The following is an 18,205-nucleotide window of genomic DNA, read 5'->3' as shown; positions in this document are numbered from 1 at the left end:
TGATTAGAATAGATATATATGCAAATATTCCATTTAGACAAGTGAGCACAGCTAAGCACCATTTTTGCTTTTGTGGTTGCAGTGTATTATGCATTAAGAGTACACTTGAAAAAAAACTAGACTGCATATGGAGATCACACTTTTATTTGTAATAAAGCAACTGTGGTACGATTGGTTTTTTATTAGATTTTATTTTCTGATCAGACTGTTTTCAGTGCATCGTAATAAAGACATTTAGAAGTATAAAATAATGTATAGATGCTTCTTTTTATCCATGAAGATTTGCCTGTGTGTTGTACTGAATTATTATTGATTTATACACCATATTTGTTTGTGTTTCCCATTTAGGATGTGGATGAGGAAATTGAAGCAGAATATAATATTTTACAGTTTCTTCCCAATCATCCCAATGTTGTTAAGTTTTATGGAATGTTTTACAAAGCGGATCAATATGTGGGAGGACAGCTCTGGCTAGTTCTTGAGGTAAGATATTTTGGTAATGTTAAAACTTAATTAAAACAGATTTTTAGGCTAGGTGCTCCCCTTTAGAAGTGAAAAAAACAGAAACAGCAAATGGCGGGTCTCTGTGCTCTGTATTGAGAGCCAAACCTTAGAATTTGGGGGTTTTCTGTTAAGGGATACTGATCAAATGGTCAGGCCGTAGGAGGTGTTTGTAGAGCCATCCTTCAAAAAAACCAAACAAACAAAAAAAAAACCCCACACAGTGTTTATTTAATAACATGCCCCAGATATGGAGGCTTGGTATTAGCACTTTATTGCCATTCAAGGTACTTTGTTCTGTCTTCAGAAATGTAGAATGAGCTTCATAATAATTTTTTTAATATTAATAAAAGTAAACTGTTCTTCCATACTGGAGAAAACGTTATTGGAAACACTTCTGTGTTAGTGTTGAGAAGCCAAGATGTGAATGAATAATGCAAAAGATGACTTCATGATGATGTACCACACACAATATTTACCAAACCTGGCACCTCTTGCAAATATGGGCTGAGAGAATATAATGGGAAAACTGTCTTACGGCAGTGTAAAATTAATAGCAGGACGCTGTTGAATATCTAGCACTTTAAATAGCTTATGCAGACTCTGCCCATTTAGCAGGCTTGAGTGTTCTCAAAATGAGGGATGTAATTCTGGCTGCATTGCAGTTAATGTCGCTGACTGACTGTAGTAGAGCCAGGATTTCACTCAGATGATTAGGATGTTTCTAAAGGCTTAATTGTGTATGGAGTCCAGCACAGAGATTACAGAGATTTTATAGGCGGTGTTACACCATGTCAGCATTTTTCTATAACACAGATATATCAATATAAATCTGAGCATTAACTTGTTTGTTACTTTTTAGAAGGACCATCCTGCTACTCTGGGACTGGAATCAGAGGAAAGCACTATCACTTCATGGTCTACTTTAATACTGTCCCAGTAATACAATAAACCTGACTTTTATGCATTGCAACATTATATGGTACCATATGCCAATTTTCATGATAAGTTTCAATGGCTATCAAAATGGTCATCAGGTTTTTTGCCATACGAGTTCTTAGTGACTAATAGAGAAACAGCTAACATTCTTATTGTCCTTATATACTTAGGTTGCCAGTTATTACATTTTGTTGTAGATAACAAGTATAATTCTTTTCCCAAAGTGTATCAGACATGGTGTTCTGTACATCATGGTTGGGAATGTCAGAAGAACATACCATTTCCACAGGCTAGCTTTTTGCATTAATGATGCACACAGCCTGTTGTATTCGGTACACATAATTTAAACTCTGTACAGAAATTTAAGGCAAAACTTCTCACTTTCCTTATATATACAAGTTTATTGGAACAGTTGACCTTGGAAATGTTCCATGTCTTAGAATTACGTGCAAATGTGTGTGTGCGCAGCAATTACTTTTTATAATAGTGGTTTTTTTTTAATAAAAGAGAATATACAAAGCACCCAGTTACTATGATCACTGTTTCTTTGATGAAATCATATATTCATTGTGATGAGCATCTTTTAAAATTTCTAATTAAAAACATTTTCCCTTAGGGCATGATTCTGCAGCATTTACTCATTATGAGCAATACCTTACTCAGGTGAGTAGTTCCATTATAGCCCATGGTAAGATACTACTCAAAGTGAGTAAGGGAAGCAGAAGTGGGCCCTTAATTTAATTTTACATGATAATGGAAGGTGCTACATTGAGAACTAACATTTTATATTTAGCCAAAGAAAAGGCATATCACAAGACTCTGTAGTGCAGGCTTAACCACTCTTCCTGTAAACATACATCAGTTCTTTTATATAAGGACCACCCCTAAGGGCAAGAGGATAGTTTAGTGTTCATGTTCATTTCATCCCAGATCTTTCTGTTGACTACCAACAAGGGTGTCACTGCCAATTTTGGTGGTGGTCTTTGTGTTGTGTGGGTACTTAGCTATTTGGAGACAATGTGATTCATTTAGCATATGCTACTGAACAGCCATAAGACTGTATCACTTTCAGTCAACTGGGGTTAGGTTTGAAGTGATGGCTTAGAGATGAAAGGATTCATACTTCATTATCAGTCCTTTGAGGTTACTTTTCTATTTGTCTATAACTTTTAGTGGAAAAAGAATGGAAATAAAATTAGCACAACACATCTCAATGGTATACAGTGAGTACAATAAACATAATAAAGACATGTCATTGATGGCTCCCCAGGCAAATAACTAAACATGGGTAGGTAAGCGCACACACTTGCTTCCATCTAAGGGTTTAGTTCATCTACAAAAGCATTTGATGTGTGATAGTGGCCTAAGGACTCCTACCCTACTGGGTAGAACAAGCTACCATATTAAAAAAAAAAAGGAAAGGCAAACTCTTGCAGCAGTCATTATCAACCACTGATGGATATTACTTCAGTAGCTTATTTGCATAAAGGAAGCCAATGTATCATGTGTTCTGGTTCCTAAGTACCTAGCATAATCTTTTCATGTGCAGAAAAATTTAGAATTCTAATAGATTTTTATGTCCTATAGTAATGGTGACAATGTATGGTGAAAAATATCCACACTTCATATAGCACACAGCAAATTAGTGTGCATAGAGACAGATAATAGACTGACAAAATTTAAGGATAAAGGGAAAAACAAAAAGAGGTAGACTGACAGATTTCAAAGGAGCTTTTCAGTATTTGATTTCATACCATTTGAATTTATACATTAACATTTTTAGGCTGAATACTGGCAATGCAAAGGGAATTTAGATCTGAGTTCAAGTTTCTTGTTGAAATATACATGATTTTCACATGACAGAAAACTTGCTATGGTGTAGAAGCCACACTTCAAAAATCAGAGGTAACTCCAGAAGAACAAATGCAATGAACCCCCCTTCCCACCAAAAAACAAACAAACAATGCTCCTTTTAATTTTTAAGTGTCATACAAGTGTTGTAAATATAAAAGTAAGAAAAGGACAAAGGGAGCGAGCAGGAGGATGAGAGGGAAACAGTTGCTAGAAGAGCATGGATGATGAACTAATGATGTGGGTGAAAACACATTTACAAGGGTTCTAATTTTACTTTTTCTCCTCCTCCTTTGATGTATGGCAACCCATTAATGGAAACGGCTTGCAAGAAGCTGTGCTTTTCTGGATCAGAATGTTTAATCTCAGTTGTTGGCAGAGCATGCCATCAAGTCTGAGTATAAAGATATGGTTGTTGTCTATTTTATATTGCCTGCCAGCAGGAGCATTGATGGAGTGAAGGTTTGAAATGACTGTAATTTGTTGCCTCCCAGTTATCAAGTGCATCAATCTTGTCTTTTCTGGCCTTTTCTTCACATAAAGGCAGTTTTTCAAAAAGACAATGCACGTATTATTGTGAAAATACTCAAATAAATTAAACTGGATCTATAGATTCTGTTTTTATAATAAAATATAGTCCTGCTGTTTTACTATTTCACTTTTAGTTAAATTTTACAATCTTTGAGTTCTCTGCTTTCTACCCCTCCTCTCAAGTACTGTGATTTATTGTCAACATTGTTAATAAAATATGCTCTATGACAAGAATGACAGTTTAAATAATTGCAGGTGGAAATCTACTTGGTCTGGGATTTGTGTTATGTTGCATCCTCGTATAGTAGGAATCCACAACCTAAACAAGTCTGTTGAGTAATAGAGGTCTTGTTTTGTTTCTTTTTTTCCCCTCCCCCATTCTCTTCACAGCTGTGTAATGGAGGTTCTGTCACAGATCTTGTCAAAGGCCTGCTGAAGTGTGGCCAACGGTTGGATGAAGCTATAATCTCATACATTTTATATGGTGCTCTCTTGGTAAGGATGTTCATCAGGCTTGTAATGACAGTAGAGGGTGCAATTTACCCATCTCATACATTTTCCATTTATAAACTATGGTAATGTTGACAATATTATGCCAGCTGTTATAGCAGCAGGGGGGCATATCAAGCATGTGATCAAGTGGACAGATGTTTCTATAGTGAAGTGCAGATTGTCTTCATTACACTCCCTAATAGTAGGGTAATTGTTTTTAAATAAGGGAGTAAACTTATTTTTTGTCTTTATGGGTATACAGGGCCTTCAGCATTTACACAATAACCGAATCATTCATCGTGACGTCAAAGGGAACAATATTCTTCTGACAACAGAAGGAGGAGTGAAGCTTGTTGACTTTGGTAATGACTGCTTACCATTTGTTTTCTTGATGTGTGCAATTTAGCCAAAGGCATCCATTTATTTTCCACTCAGAAGGTAGAGGTGTTTCTGGAACAGAACATCAATGACTGAGAGAATTTTCCAGGAGGAATCTTGAGATATTCAGGGCGTGATGGGAAAGGTAGCAGATGGAGAGATCTAGGAAATTCTATTAGAAAATCTATTTTAGGTTTTTAAAAGAATAGTTTTAAAAAGCCATTTTATTTATGAAACACTTTTTCATTCCATTAGGAATGTCATATCTCAGGGAAGTTGTCTCTCTCATTTAATTTTAAATAGTTCATCTTTTGCATATGAAAAAAGAAAACATTCTTCTCTTTCAAAATGCTTTCACTAGCCTTAAGCACATTTATTCCCTCTGAGCAGAAGGTAAACTGGTCCTATGGGTCCACAAACTAACAGATCCATTTAATTTGTGATTACTGCTGTTAGATATGTGCCTGGCTGGATTGGAAACATCAATAATAGGCATAAAGAGATGATAGAGAAAGGGAACTTTGCAATAGAATTTACCCCCAGTTAAATATTTCTTTCTTGAAATACATATACATTTAGTAAAATAAAAGAGTGCTGTAGTACCGCTCTACAGTCAGATATGTACATAATATAAAGAGCAATTTTATTAACAGTAAAGGGAGCAGGAAAGTAATAAGATATGAAATCATAGTGCGTAAGTAAAATGTGTAAAGTAAACAGTTTTGAAAATACAGTATTTATTTATTTATTTATTTAGCAGTATTTTATTTATTTATTTTACTTTAGCTACATGCAGAGAGAGGCAAACTATTTGTCTAATTCTGCGTGTAGCTAAAGTAAAATACTTACAGATTGAGAAAATACCATAAAACTGGCATGCCAGAAATCCTGGCAATCTAGGAATGACCCAGAATTATAATATGATGCATGAAGGGGAAAGCAAACTTAATTCTCCTAATGTCAGGGTATTATAAAACTAACACTATTTTAAAAATCTGTTAGTGATTGTTTGTGGAATAGATTTAGGAAGCAGATGCCTCTTTATTAGTTGCTAAGGACAAAAATTCATTACTGTTGAGTGATAGAGACACTCAATTTTAAGTAGCACTGGGAGAAACATATGTGGCCTAACGCAAAACTAAGGATAACCTAGTAATCTCTTTGGCATGTAATGGTGGGGCTAAAAATCACTTTTCATTAGAGAGACAAGGTGGGTGAGGTAATATCTTTTATTGGCCCAACTTCTGTCAGTGAGAGAGACAAATTTGTGAGCCACACAGAGCTCTTGTTCAGGTCTGGGAAGCTTACTTGGAGTGTCACAGCTAAATACAAGATGGAGCAGATTGTTTAGCATAACTGTTCCATCTTGTATTTAGCTGTGACACTCTGAATAAGTTCCCAGACCTGAAGAAGAGCTCTGTGTGGTTCACAAGCTTGTCTCCCTCAATGACAGAAATTGGTGCAGTAAAAATATTACCTCACTCACCTTCTTTCTCTAATATCCTGGGACTGACATGTCTACAACACACTACTTTTCATTTGAGGCAGTTTTACCAGTATAATATTTATCAATAACTGGTGTGGACTGGCAAAAATCTGCCTTTTCTAAAATAGTTCTAAAACAAGAATACATCACTGGTCATATTGATGTAGAGGAGGAAAATATAGCTTGAGGTTAGAGTTTCTAAGAATGAGTTTAGGGAAAGTGTATTGTTTTTCCAAGGTTTAACAAATTCTGACAATGATTTCACTGAGACGCTCTAGCATCCCCAAGCTTTGGAATAGAGACTTGAAATTTGGCAAGGGGTTGCCCTAGTGTCAGGGACGTGACTCTTTCTGGCCTTCTGACAATTTGCCCAAATTCGGTCAAGTTGTGAGCATTTGAAAAACTGCAATTCACACATACTTAGTGGAGACTTACTGGAGTTTGCATCTAAATTCTCTTAAGGTTTTGAGAGAACTGAGCATGCCCCATCTCCCACAGCTCCTGTGTGTGTGACAGGACTGTGCATGTGCCAGCCCCAGGGAGTGACTGAGCACGGCCCATCCCCCACAGCTCCTGTGTGTGTGACAGTACTGTGCATGTGCCAGCCCCACAGAGTGACTGAGCATGGCCCATCCCCCACAGCTCCTGTGTGTGTGACAGGACTACAGTCCTCGCAAAAGGGCTGAGCGTGCTCCATGCTGGGGATCCAGGGGCTGGGCAACATTTTCCCTGCAGTTGCTCCTCTTGGCTGCCAGGGGATTCTGTGGACCCAGGCCCAGGAACGGAGAGCAGAGTTGACAGGAAATAGTCTCTCCTGCGATCTGGATCCCCTTTCTGGTAGTGTGAATGGGAAGGAGGAAACAGAAGGTGAGGAAGAGATGTGGGGTGGGGGAATGGGAGTCTGCAATGGCACTAACAATTCTGTTGGCCAGAGTGGCAAATCTTTGCAGTGCTTCGCCCCCGAGTGGCTGGCTGTGGTTTGTTTTTGTCACAGCTGTCCTCAGCTAATCAGTAGAGTAAAAACAAACAAACAAACAAAAAAGCTGAGTGGCGCAGTGATTTGGTGCCAGGACAACCATCCTATTTGCAAACCCCAGGAGCCATCCCTGCTGTACGGGTGGTTATGAACAGGAACCAGGAGTTTGGAAAAGGGGCAGGAGCAGAGCGGGGCAGAAGACAAAGGGTAGGAGATTAGGAACAAGAGGGACAAGAACAGAGGAAGTGGGGGAAAGGGGCAGGAGCCAGAGATGTGAGGGAGAATACAGATAAGAGCAGAGGCGGCAGGAGGATGGGCAGAGCAGGAGACAGCGAGTAGGAAGAGAGGGGCAGGAGCTGGTGGGGACATGGTGCAGGTTTTGGAGGGATAGCTATGTGGGAGATGATAGGGCAGGAGCCCTGTCTCGTTCAGTGCACAAGAAGGACTTCCTTGGGATATGAGACAGAACTGTGTAATGAATGATGCTGTTGTCTGTGTCATTTGTTGCAGAAGTTGAAAGGTGTGTAATGAATGAGGCAGGAGTTTCAGAATATCTGGGATCTGTTTTGCAGGCGTACTGATCATGTTCAGCTGCAGCTCTGCTCTGAATATATGCTTTAAAACGCTAAGACTCTGAAAAAGCAGACCCAGACTTCTCAAATTGGGCACAGAAAATTAGTTGACACATTAGAGAATTTTGGCTTTAATCTCTGTGCCTCAGTTACCTGTGTGTAAAATGGGTATTATAATACTGCCTCACCTCACATGGGCATTGTGAAGATAGTATTTTTTACAAATAATGACTATAAGATACTATGATGAGAACACCATAGAAAAGCCCATGAGAAAAATGATTGTTCTGTAGTCAGTGCAGGGTTTGGGTGGTGTGCATAAATAAGGCATAGGGCCACACATTGAATAAGGATAAAAATAAATATTGAACAGCTACCTATTCAGTGAGCTCCATCTATTTTGTGCACTGAATGTAGCAGGGTTCCTGTGGGATATGCAGGGTATGTGATCATGTAATTAAAGATTATCTCATAATACATATGTACAAGAGGGACAAATTAAAGGTGCACAGGCAACCTTAATTGTGGCATTTCCTAACTTTTGACTGCCTGACTTTGCAACCATATCATTCCTTTAAAGTATTTTTGGGGCAGTAATATGTATTTATATTTCTCCTTAAATTGCCTTCAGCATGATAAATATTAACACATATTGTTCACTGTATAAATTGTCCTAAAATGTCTAAAAACTAGAGTGTTTTCTTTATTTCTCTCTTTTTAATTTTTTTGGCTCATTGGTATTTAGTACCACTTTAGTATGTAGTTATAACTATAATCTCTGTGTAAGTCTATATAAAACAGCTACAAATTCTGTCAGTGTGAGCAGGAATCAGAGTTAAATAAATAAATTTGCTGTAGGACTTCAACCAATACATGGTTCAGAGTGGTACTGGGGAAATCATTGAAGGGTTGCAATCATGCTGAGATTAAAAATAAAACACAGTATTGGATCTTAGACATAGAATGTCAACACTGCAGCCGGGAGCATGCTTCCCAGCATGGATAGACAGACATCACAGTAGCTCAGCTTGAGCTATTGGATATAGCTGGGGTAGTCCAGTTGGCAGCTTGGATTACCCTGAGTACAAATCCATGTGAAACCTCTGGGTATGTACACGGGTGGTTAGCCTAAGCTGATGCCCTGGCTACAGTGCTATTTTTAACAGACTGGTTTGAGCAGAGCTAGTGCATGCCTGTCTACCCAAGCACAGAAGCACCTTCCAGGCTGCAATGTTGACATAAGCTAACAGTCTAAACTGAGGAAGCTGACGTTCCAACTTCCAGATTTCTTATTTATTAGCAGCAAATGTTGTCCAATTATATCTATTGCACAATTTTTTTCTGTGTCTGTGGATAATAATAATAAAACATTCACTTGAAATACATTGTTTTATGAAAAACATTCATTTGAAGACAATATTGGTTTAGGGGTAAAATCTTTTACAGTCTCAGAAACTCTAAGGCTCAACTGTATTTTGACCAGAGCTGACTGAATACAGCAGAACATTTTCTGTAAAAGTTCATTCAAATTTTTAAAAGAATTTGATTTGACTCTATTTGCTCTCCGTATGTGTTTGCTTTTTGCACTTGTTTCAATAGTTGATTCCTCTTCAGCAAAGCACTGAAGCATGTACTTTATTTTAGTACACACTTAAGGTTAAGTTTGAGCTTCAGTGCTTTGCTTCACAGGGATGGACTTAAGCATGTACTTAAAAGCTTTGCTGATCCGGGGTGTTCGTGAATATTCTGGTAAGCAAGTCTGCTAGAAGAAATGTTTAGAGAGTGAATTTGAGTTGAAAATTGGGGAATATTTGTGAAAAATAAGTTTAAAATTCATTTTCTGTGACCATTTGCCCTGCAGCTTGATGAAGAGTTGTATTCATCCAGTCAGTGAACAGAAACAGGAAACCAGTCAAATAGTTTGAATTTGCATGAATGAGTTTCAAACCAAGAATTATTCAGAGAAATTATTCGAACAATTCTGAATAACAGATATATTAGAGTCATGATTAAAGCAAAATGTGAAATTAATCTAATAAATAATTTAGTACAAATGATGCACCTTGCTCTGATTTTGACCACTGTTTTGCAGATATGCTTTAAGGATTATGTGTTTCTTTTCCTGACACTTGAAATAATTTGAACTGAACATACACTGTGAATTTTAGGCCAAAGTCTGAATCCATTTTATTGCAGGTGTTTCAGCCCAGCTCACCAGCACCCGGCTACGTAGAAACACTTCGGTGGGAACGCCCTTTTGGATGGCACCCGAGGTGAGAAAAGTATTTTCTTTATTTTGTCTGTGTTGCCTGTGTTCATTGCAATACACAATTTTGTCTCAATTCAACGATGACTCAAAAATCTGATGCCTATAATAACCAGAAAAAGCAGTTGGTGGTTCCCAGGTATGGTTCGGTTTTCATTTCCTTCCATATCTGTAGCTATTATGCAATTGGATGAATAGACAAATTAGATTCCTTTACTAACTGGGGCATTATCCACTTCTCTTAAAGAGGATTGTTTGCAGCTTTTCCATAAAACTATCAGCTAATCTACAGGAAACTTGTGGTAATGCTTCCTGAAGGCATGAAATAACTCTAGCTTTATGCTCTGTAATTTCCCTCTGCAGAGTAACAGAGCAGGGCCAATGTGGGTATTGCTCCCGCCATGGCTAGGGGAGGTACTTATGGGAGTGTCCTATAGAATTTAATAGACAGCTTTTCCATAGATTGCTTTAAATCGTTCTGTGAATTTTAGTAGAGAATTGTAGCCCAACTGCAGAACTCTATATGGTTCAAAAAGCCTATAGAAACGATCTAATCCTTTATGAATTTCTGTGTTTTAGCATAATATCTATAAATCTAATCATACTATTTTATCCCTATTATAATCTATAAGATTTATCCTTAAGTGGGGAGTTACAGTACAGCACATTATGTGAGCTCCTTTACTCATCTGGATTCCCAGCCTGCACTGCTTTTTCTGGTCTCATCCTTTGCCAGTCCCCCATCCCCAGGTATTCCACCGACTGGGGGAGAAGCACATGTAGATTCTATTCTATAGTACAAATCCAGGATTCTGGGAGTAATCTGGTCCTTTCGATGTGCTCTTGTGCAAGATGGATGGCACATGGCTCAGTGTTTGCAGTTTACTTTAGCAGTTTACTTGTGGTGAGACATGCTTCTTCCGTAACACATGCTAAGATTACTCGGTTTAGCAAAATAAACATAATTTTCTTTCTGTTGATTAGTTGACTTGTTTTGTGGGTCTATTGGCTTAGTTCTGAAGGTGGTCAATATTCTCATGCTGTCCTGGGAGCATTGAAAAGGCATTTAAAAGGATGGATTTGTAGTTAGTATACTACTCTTGTGTGCTATCAAAGTTATAAGTAGTAATGTTTATACTGAGCTATTACTGTATTGAAGTAAACATCCCCATAGTAAACAGGAAGCTTAAATTAATGAGGATGCTAGTGTCCACTGAACTTGTTCTTACTTTATATATATAAATTATGTGTTGTGCAGGAATTGGTGGGAAATGGTTTTCCCGTCGACATTATTTTAAAGCTTTCAAAAAATTTTCCATTCTGTATTGGGATGAACCCGAAACCTTTTGATATTTTTTGCAAAAAATGAGAGAGAGAGAGACCAACCCACCCTAGAATAGGATAATCTTGTGCCCTGGGATATCGGAAACCCAGATTTGAATCCCTGCTTTTTCTGATTTGGAACAGAGACTTGAACCCAGCTCTCCCACTTACAGGCTGGGAGGGAAATAGATGGAGTCCTGCAAAACCTAGACTCAGCCCTGCCTTCTTTAGCTCTTAGACCGTACTCTGTACATCAAGGTGTTCAACTAAAGGCGAATGGTCTAAAATCAAGGTTCGGATGGCACTTACATGATACAAAATTTTACAGTTCAAAGCAGTGAGATAAACATAGGTTCCATAATATCTAATATGCATAAAGATAGCTATTAGCTATCTAATAGCCACCACATGGAAATAATTTTTTACGAATAACGTGCACCAGTCTTTTGAAAGAACTTCGGTGTAGCAAGTTTGTTACACTTCTTGTTGCTGTCTTATGTTGCTTAGAAGTCAGGGAGTGACACATTCAGCTTTAGAGTCCTAAAATTCCACCTAACCCGCAGGGTGAATTCCACTGAGTTCTTGTTTAAAACAAACTCACAAAACTCCAATTGCTTCCTGCAGATCAGGTAAATTGTTAAGATTCTAAGACTGTAGATGTTTCTTTTATTTTAATAGTTAATGTGCAAAACAAAAAACTGAAACCTTTGTATATTACAGGAAAAATCTTTATTCCCATTGTTAAACTGTAGCACAGGGGATATGTTATAAATCAGATAGTAAGGTGATAATACTGAAGTAGCTATTAAAATTATCGTGTAATTTTTGGGAGACAAACTGGTTGGTGTTCCACTAGTACTTCAATAAACCTTTATACCCAACAATTCAAGAGTTAATAAGAGCCAGCTCTGAAAATGAGTTAATGTCTTATTGTCTCCATCCATTTTTGAATGACAGATTCTTTTACTATTTATTTGCTTTGTAAAATTGCTTTCACACATAAAAACTAATCTAACTACTGGTTTTCTTTGTCTCAGCTCTCCCAGTGCCTCTTTTGAATATTACCTCCCAGTTTAGAGCAGAGATTTGTACGTTATGATACATTTGGTGTTTGATCTTACCCGATTTTGATCTCCGTCGGGTTTTGTTTTAGCATCTCTGACATATTTTCATTAATTTTATTGCTCCAAGGAAAGTAGTTCTTGGTTGCAATGTCACTCCAACTTCAGCCTTACGTTTTACATGGCCTTTTGTGTGAAGATTTAGTTTAGCCAGTGATTTCCCCACCTGTGACCATGCTACACAATATCTGCCTAATCATGTAACTACTTCACCCACAAAAGCTACCAGTTAGCATGCCAGGAGCATAACGGGCAACCTGAGGAGGAGTGCTAAGAGAAGAAGAGCTCTGGCACAGCACCTTGCCAGTCTGCAGCACTGGCATCAAATTCTGGATAGATAAGGAAGGACGGTGAGAGGTAAGCATGGAGGAGGGCTCACAGATCACTGAGAGAGTGGACAGTCTGGGCAGACTATTAGTAGAATTGGTTGGCTTTTGACAGGGGGGGTGCAAGGCCTCCATATGCCCATGTATAGCAAAGCATATTTAGATTCATGGACATAACATAGAATAGAAATGAAGAAAATTAAAGGGTTCCCATCAAGCTTCTTGGCAATAGAACTGACTCAGTGCATTTTCATAACAGCCTACTCGAGGCATCCAAGTGTATTTTTACTTTTCATTCTATTTTATGCAGCTTTAGGAAATTTTGTCTTATTTTTACATTAAAAGTGAACTAAACCCTCTGCATTTGTGGTGACTGCATGCTAGAAGATGATAACCTTGACAGTGTTCCTTTAAGTAATAGCAAATATTACAGAAGTCTGTGTTTTATAAAATGGCATAAAAGCTCTCAAAAAGAGAGAGAATGTGCAACAATGTGCAATATTAAATCTAAATAAAAATAGTGGCCTCCAACTGAAATGATGGAACATATCAACTGTTTGAACTACAGGCTATTTGGGTTAGAGCTTGCATTCTGCATCTGTTATAAGTAAGCAAAGGTCTGTATCATCCAGCATACAGTTCTGAGTATAATGCAAACATTTGTTTCTTTTTAAAAATGTTGCAGTCCCATCTGGTCTTCTCTCTTTTGCTATGGAAAGCTGATTACAGTTGAGCAGAGAAATGAACCTGCTGTAACAGATCCAAAAATTGATCTCATATGGCCACACAAAGAATGGTTGATATTTTACCATCTCTATAACAACCAGTTTACGTCACAGACGAGACATGAGACACCTTAGTAACCACCTTGCCATAATTATTTATGGTATCACCTTGCTTAAAGACACTCTAAAAACAGTTTTAGACCAACGGTTTAGACCATTCATTCTGACATTGCCAAGGGCTATGATGACAAAATATTTTTATTAAACCCAGATAATTAAGGATGCTGTTTACAGTAATGTTTTGCTTGAATAATTACAGTCAGAGTTAATGGCTGAAATCTTACTCAAATTTCTTGCTCACTGCCTCCCCCCATTATCTCTATGGACAATAATAAAAATAATTTGAATAAAAATCCAAAGAAATAAATGGACATTTTGATGTAAGTGATCGGAAAACATGGTGACATGTAATGACTGAAAGGCATTGTGTACATACCACATCAGAACAGGGGCAGCTCTTTTTAAAGTTCCTGTTCTGAAAAGATGTAATCCAGCACCTTAAGCACAGTCATCCTCAGCAAGTAAACATGCATGTGTGAGCCACCATGTACGCAGTGATCAGGCATTGTAAACACACAGCTCTGCAAAATAACTGCATGCCAGTCATGCAGGAACAATTTTTATAGTGGGTGTGCTGAGAGCCATTGAACCAAACTATATATCCTGTATGTAATAGAAACCACAGCAAGCCAGGGTGCAGTAGCACACCCTCATCATTAGTTCCAGCACCTATGCTACACGCTGCTCAACTATCCGTTATGCTTAGGCTTGGCAGAATTTGGTATTTTAAAATAATTTTGAAGGATAATATCAATATTAATTTGTAAGCATTTTTAAAATTCTTATCAATTACATATTTCTAGTTATACAAAATTATGAGTTTTGAGCATTTTTTCTAATTTTGTTTTAAATTTTCATAGTTGTGGGAAATTATGGGGAGGTCCAGACAATAGGGAAAATCAGACAATGATTATTTAATGATAGTAGGAGCTGAGATTAAAAATGTTAATGCTTCGTAACTGTTAAAATGCAAATTGTCAACATCACATGTTAAAATATACAAAGTAAGTATCCTTTAAGTCAAACTTCAATTAGTTCTCAAGCAGTATATTTTTTACTTTGCCTATCTGTAAATTTTAATTATTATTGATGGAAATATTTTTTTAAATGTTTGTATGTGTGTACAGTGAAATTGACATTTACCAATAAAAATCTAATACTTTCATCCCTGATTGTGCTGCTCCTTGAATTATCTTTTATGTTACAAGTACCGTAAGAGCATGTGCTTACGTCATTATGGTTGGTTTATTTGTGTTTGTGTGAATGACCCATTTATATTCCATCAGATGTAACATTTGCATTACTTTTTGTGATGTCTTTGTGTTATTATTTTTAATGCATGTGTAAACTGTGCTATGAAAGATGAAAATCTATAACTCTGAGAACTTGAAAAATCCTGCTTGGTAACAGCTTTTTGAAGACAAAGTTTTCCAATGAGCCTAAGGTAAGATTAGTAAAAGCCAATGGAAACTTGTATGGTGAAGAGAAAACATAGGGCAGCAGACAAACAAAGTTTCTTGGTGCTTGTTGCCTGGCATTTTTGACATATGGGGGTATCTATGGAGAAACAGCAGAGGAGAACCCCAACACAGCTTAAAACAATTGGGTGAATAGGAAATAACATGAATCCAAGAAACTGAAAGCATATGGTCAAGAAAAAAATCAGAAAATTGAACTAAATCTGCAGTGAGTAATTGAGCTTTTCAGAGATGTTTTTCTGATGTATGTGCATGTCAGATAATAGCAGCAGGATAGAGAAAAAAGAGTGTAAGAGATCAGTGCATGTCATAGGTTTACGTAAAATATGGTTAGAAAGTGAAAGTGGGAGATAATTATATGGGAAGTAAGCTGTATAGAAGCCACTGAAGAGCTCAGAAAGAAAAGATTAAACCTAAGAGGTAACCTTAAGAATTGGTTATTACGTTCACCATGATCACCTCACATATACAGGAATTGGTTGAAACGGAGAATATAGCCAGGATAAGAGATTGATATACAGCTACAATAGGGACTTCCACCTTGGAAAAGATATCGTGTAAGTTCTGTGGAGCCAAGATTATATCACTAGTGTCTATCATAGAAGTCAATGGGAGTTTTGCTGTTGACTTAAATGGCGCCAGGACTTCAAACCAGGAATCTGAAACTGTTTCAGATACCTGTTTAGGGTATGTGTTACCACCAAGAGAAAATAGCATTCAGCAAGAATATCCCAGTAACAGCAGAATGCTTTCCTCCTCTTTGGTGAAACTGACATCTCCATGGATGAAATTCCTTACTTCAGAGTACAAGAGCATGCTTCCGAGAATGTTAGAGCAGCAGGTGCTCAACTAGATACACCCTTAGCATCCTTTATTTTTCAAAAATCTAGTTTATTTTCTGGCTTTGAATCTGAATTTAGAGAGAGAGAGAGAGAGAGAGAATAAATAAATAAATAAATAAACAAACAAACAAACTGAATGTTGGAACAATGAGAAAATACATTCAGAGTGTCACATTACATAATGTAGAGTAGGCGTCTCATGAACACAAACATTAAATTTAGCAAAACATTTCTGTTTACATTCAGATATTAGAAAAATATCTATCTAAAGCACTGTGCTGGTCCTCTAAAATTTCACAAGAGCAGCCCCTCTGAAATCCAATATTCATGTGAATAAAGGGCTTTCAGGTTCAGGCCCTGATTTTTGCTCCAAGAACAAAGTTATCTTATGCCAGATTTCATTTTAAAGCAGGTTTCTTTGTATGTATCTAAATTATATAAACCCTAAGAATCAGGTTGGCACCTGTAATTAAAAGGCAGCTAATATGCCTGAAATGGAGAATCCAACTCCGAACCCAAATCACAGAACTGCAGTCATTTGAAAATTGTACTCTGTTCTGTTTTTCATAATTAATTATAAATAGACATGTGCGGTACATACCATCTTCTAAAAAGCACCTAGTATATTCCGCTGTTTCCACCATTCAATCTCTGTTCACCACTCATTTGCTTACATCATGGGACTCAAGGTCAGCACTGTGTTAATAGCTTTAGGTCTCTTTACTTTAACTTCTATTTAGCTAAAATTAACTCTTCTGATATGAGCATTTTGACTATGCTGTGTTTTGATTGTAAACTCTGATTATCACAAGAAACTCTAGGAATCCACATGGTGAAGGGAAACAACTTAAACAGGTCAGAAATCAGAAAGTATAAAAACAATTTCATTTTAATTTTTTTGCTGCCTGAAAGTAATTTAAAAATGATCATGCATGCAAAGCTTGTTTGCATTTTGTAACAGAAAATAAGTTTAAGAAGCAAATGTGTGCCCTTTCTGCCTTTAGTGAGGAAAATTTTGAAAATATATATTTACAGCATGTGTAACATGTGGGAAATATCTATTTTCTTAGGACTGGTTATAAAATGCATTACTGAACGAACTCTCTCTAGAGATTAGATTTTTTTTTCATAGCTTACATTACATCAGATAAGATTTTTTTTTTTAAAGGGATATTAACCTTAAGTTATTTAGGGCGTACAATCATTAACTACCTGGGGTTAGGAAGAAACTTCTCCCAGGATAGGCTATTTCATAAATTACTATAATGGAGATTCTTGCACTTCCTCTGAATTAGTATTATCTAGCATAAAGATGAATGAATATTGAAATTTCTGAAAATCAAACTCATTTGGTGGGGAAACAATACAATAAATCTAGTATGGTAGTAATAGAACGTAAATACAATTTTGAATTTTATTGCACACAAATTTCAAGAAATATTTGGTACTTGGTATTATATTTATGATAGTATTACTGTAGGGCAGCGATTCTGAACCTTGGGATTGCGATCCCATTTGTAACAATCGTAACGATAAAAAATGGGGTCACAAAGACGCTCGACAGCTCCTGGCTGGGAGCCCTGGGCAGTGCGGGGTGGGGCTCCGGCCCTCTCAGGGCAGCAGCAGAACTGGCCCGGCTGGGTCATGGGCAGGCGGCCTCACTCCTCCCCTTTCTCTTTGTGTCCTCCCCACCTATGTGCCCTCCCCACTGCGATAAGTCTTGAGTGCATCGTGACACCCAGCAGTGCCGGTTTGGGGTGGCGGCCCTGGAATGTGGGGCAGGAGGGATGCACAGTGCCAGGGGTGGGGAAGGAGAGATGGGGATGTCACAGTGTTGGATGTGGTGGGGCTGCCTGGGGCAGGAGAGTGGGGATGGAGGGTGTCACAGTGCTGGGGAACTGCCTTAGGCAGGAGAGATCGGGGGGTGTCACAGTGCTGGGTGTGGGTCTGCCTGGGACAGGAGAGCAGGGAGGAGGTGTAGTCACAATGTTGTGGATGGGACTTTAGTGAAATGAGTGAAGACAGTTATTGCAAGGCACTAAAGAGGTGCAGAACAACAAAACTTGCATCCCAGGGGAAAAGGGATAAATAAGGTGGCTTTAAGTTATTTTGTATTCTCTGATCTGGGAACCAGAGCCACCCATGGCAAAACTGAGACGGCACCGGAGAACAGCCTACATTACAGCAGTCTGTTGCTGGATACCTATACATAGCAGAAGTGCCCAGAATCCTTTCCCTCACTTTTAAATCTCAATTTAGCAACCGTGAAATCTAGGGT

At 37.8% G+C, this 18,205-nt stretch overlaps 1 protein-coding gene across 1 annotated transcript in view; it reads left to right on the top strand.

Moving 5' to 3' along the window:
* The window catches only part of MYO3B (myosin IIIB), a 307,358-nt gene that overhangs the window by 36,762 nt on the left and 252,391 nt on the right, over positions 1-18,205 (top strand). Inside the window, exons 5-8 of the mRNA XM_067549868.1 lie at positions 349-483; positions 4,213-4,317; positions 4,577-4,676; positions 9,923-9,999. Coding sequence (XP_067405969.1) covers positions 349-483; positions 4,213-4,317; positions 4,577-4,676; positions 9,923-9,999 — 417 coding nt within the window. The remainder of the gene's footprint in view (positions 1-348; positions 484-4,212; positions 4,318-4,576; positions 4,677-9,922; positions 10,000-18,205) is intronic.

Source organism: Emydura macquarii, unplaced genomic scaffold (assembly GCF_026122565.2).
Source record: "Emydura macquarii macquarii isolate MOO-44397 ecotype Brisbane River unplaced genomic scaffold, CSIRO-AGI_Emac_v2 contig_1253, whole genome shotgun sequence".
Lineage (NCBI taxonomy): Eukaryota > Metazoa > Chordata > Testudines > Chelidae > Emydura > Emydura macquarii.
Note: the sequence above shows the minus strand (reverse complement) of the source record. Positions and strands in the feature narration are given on the sequence as shown.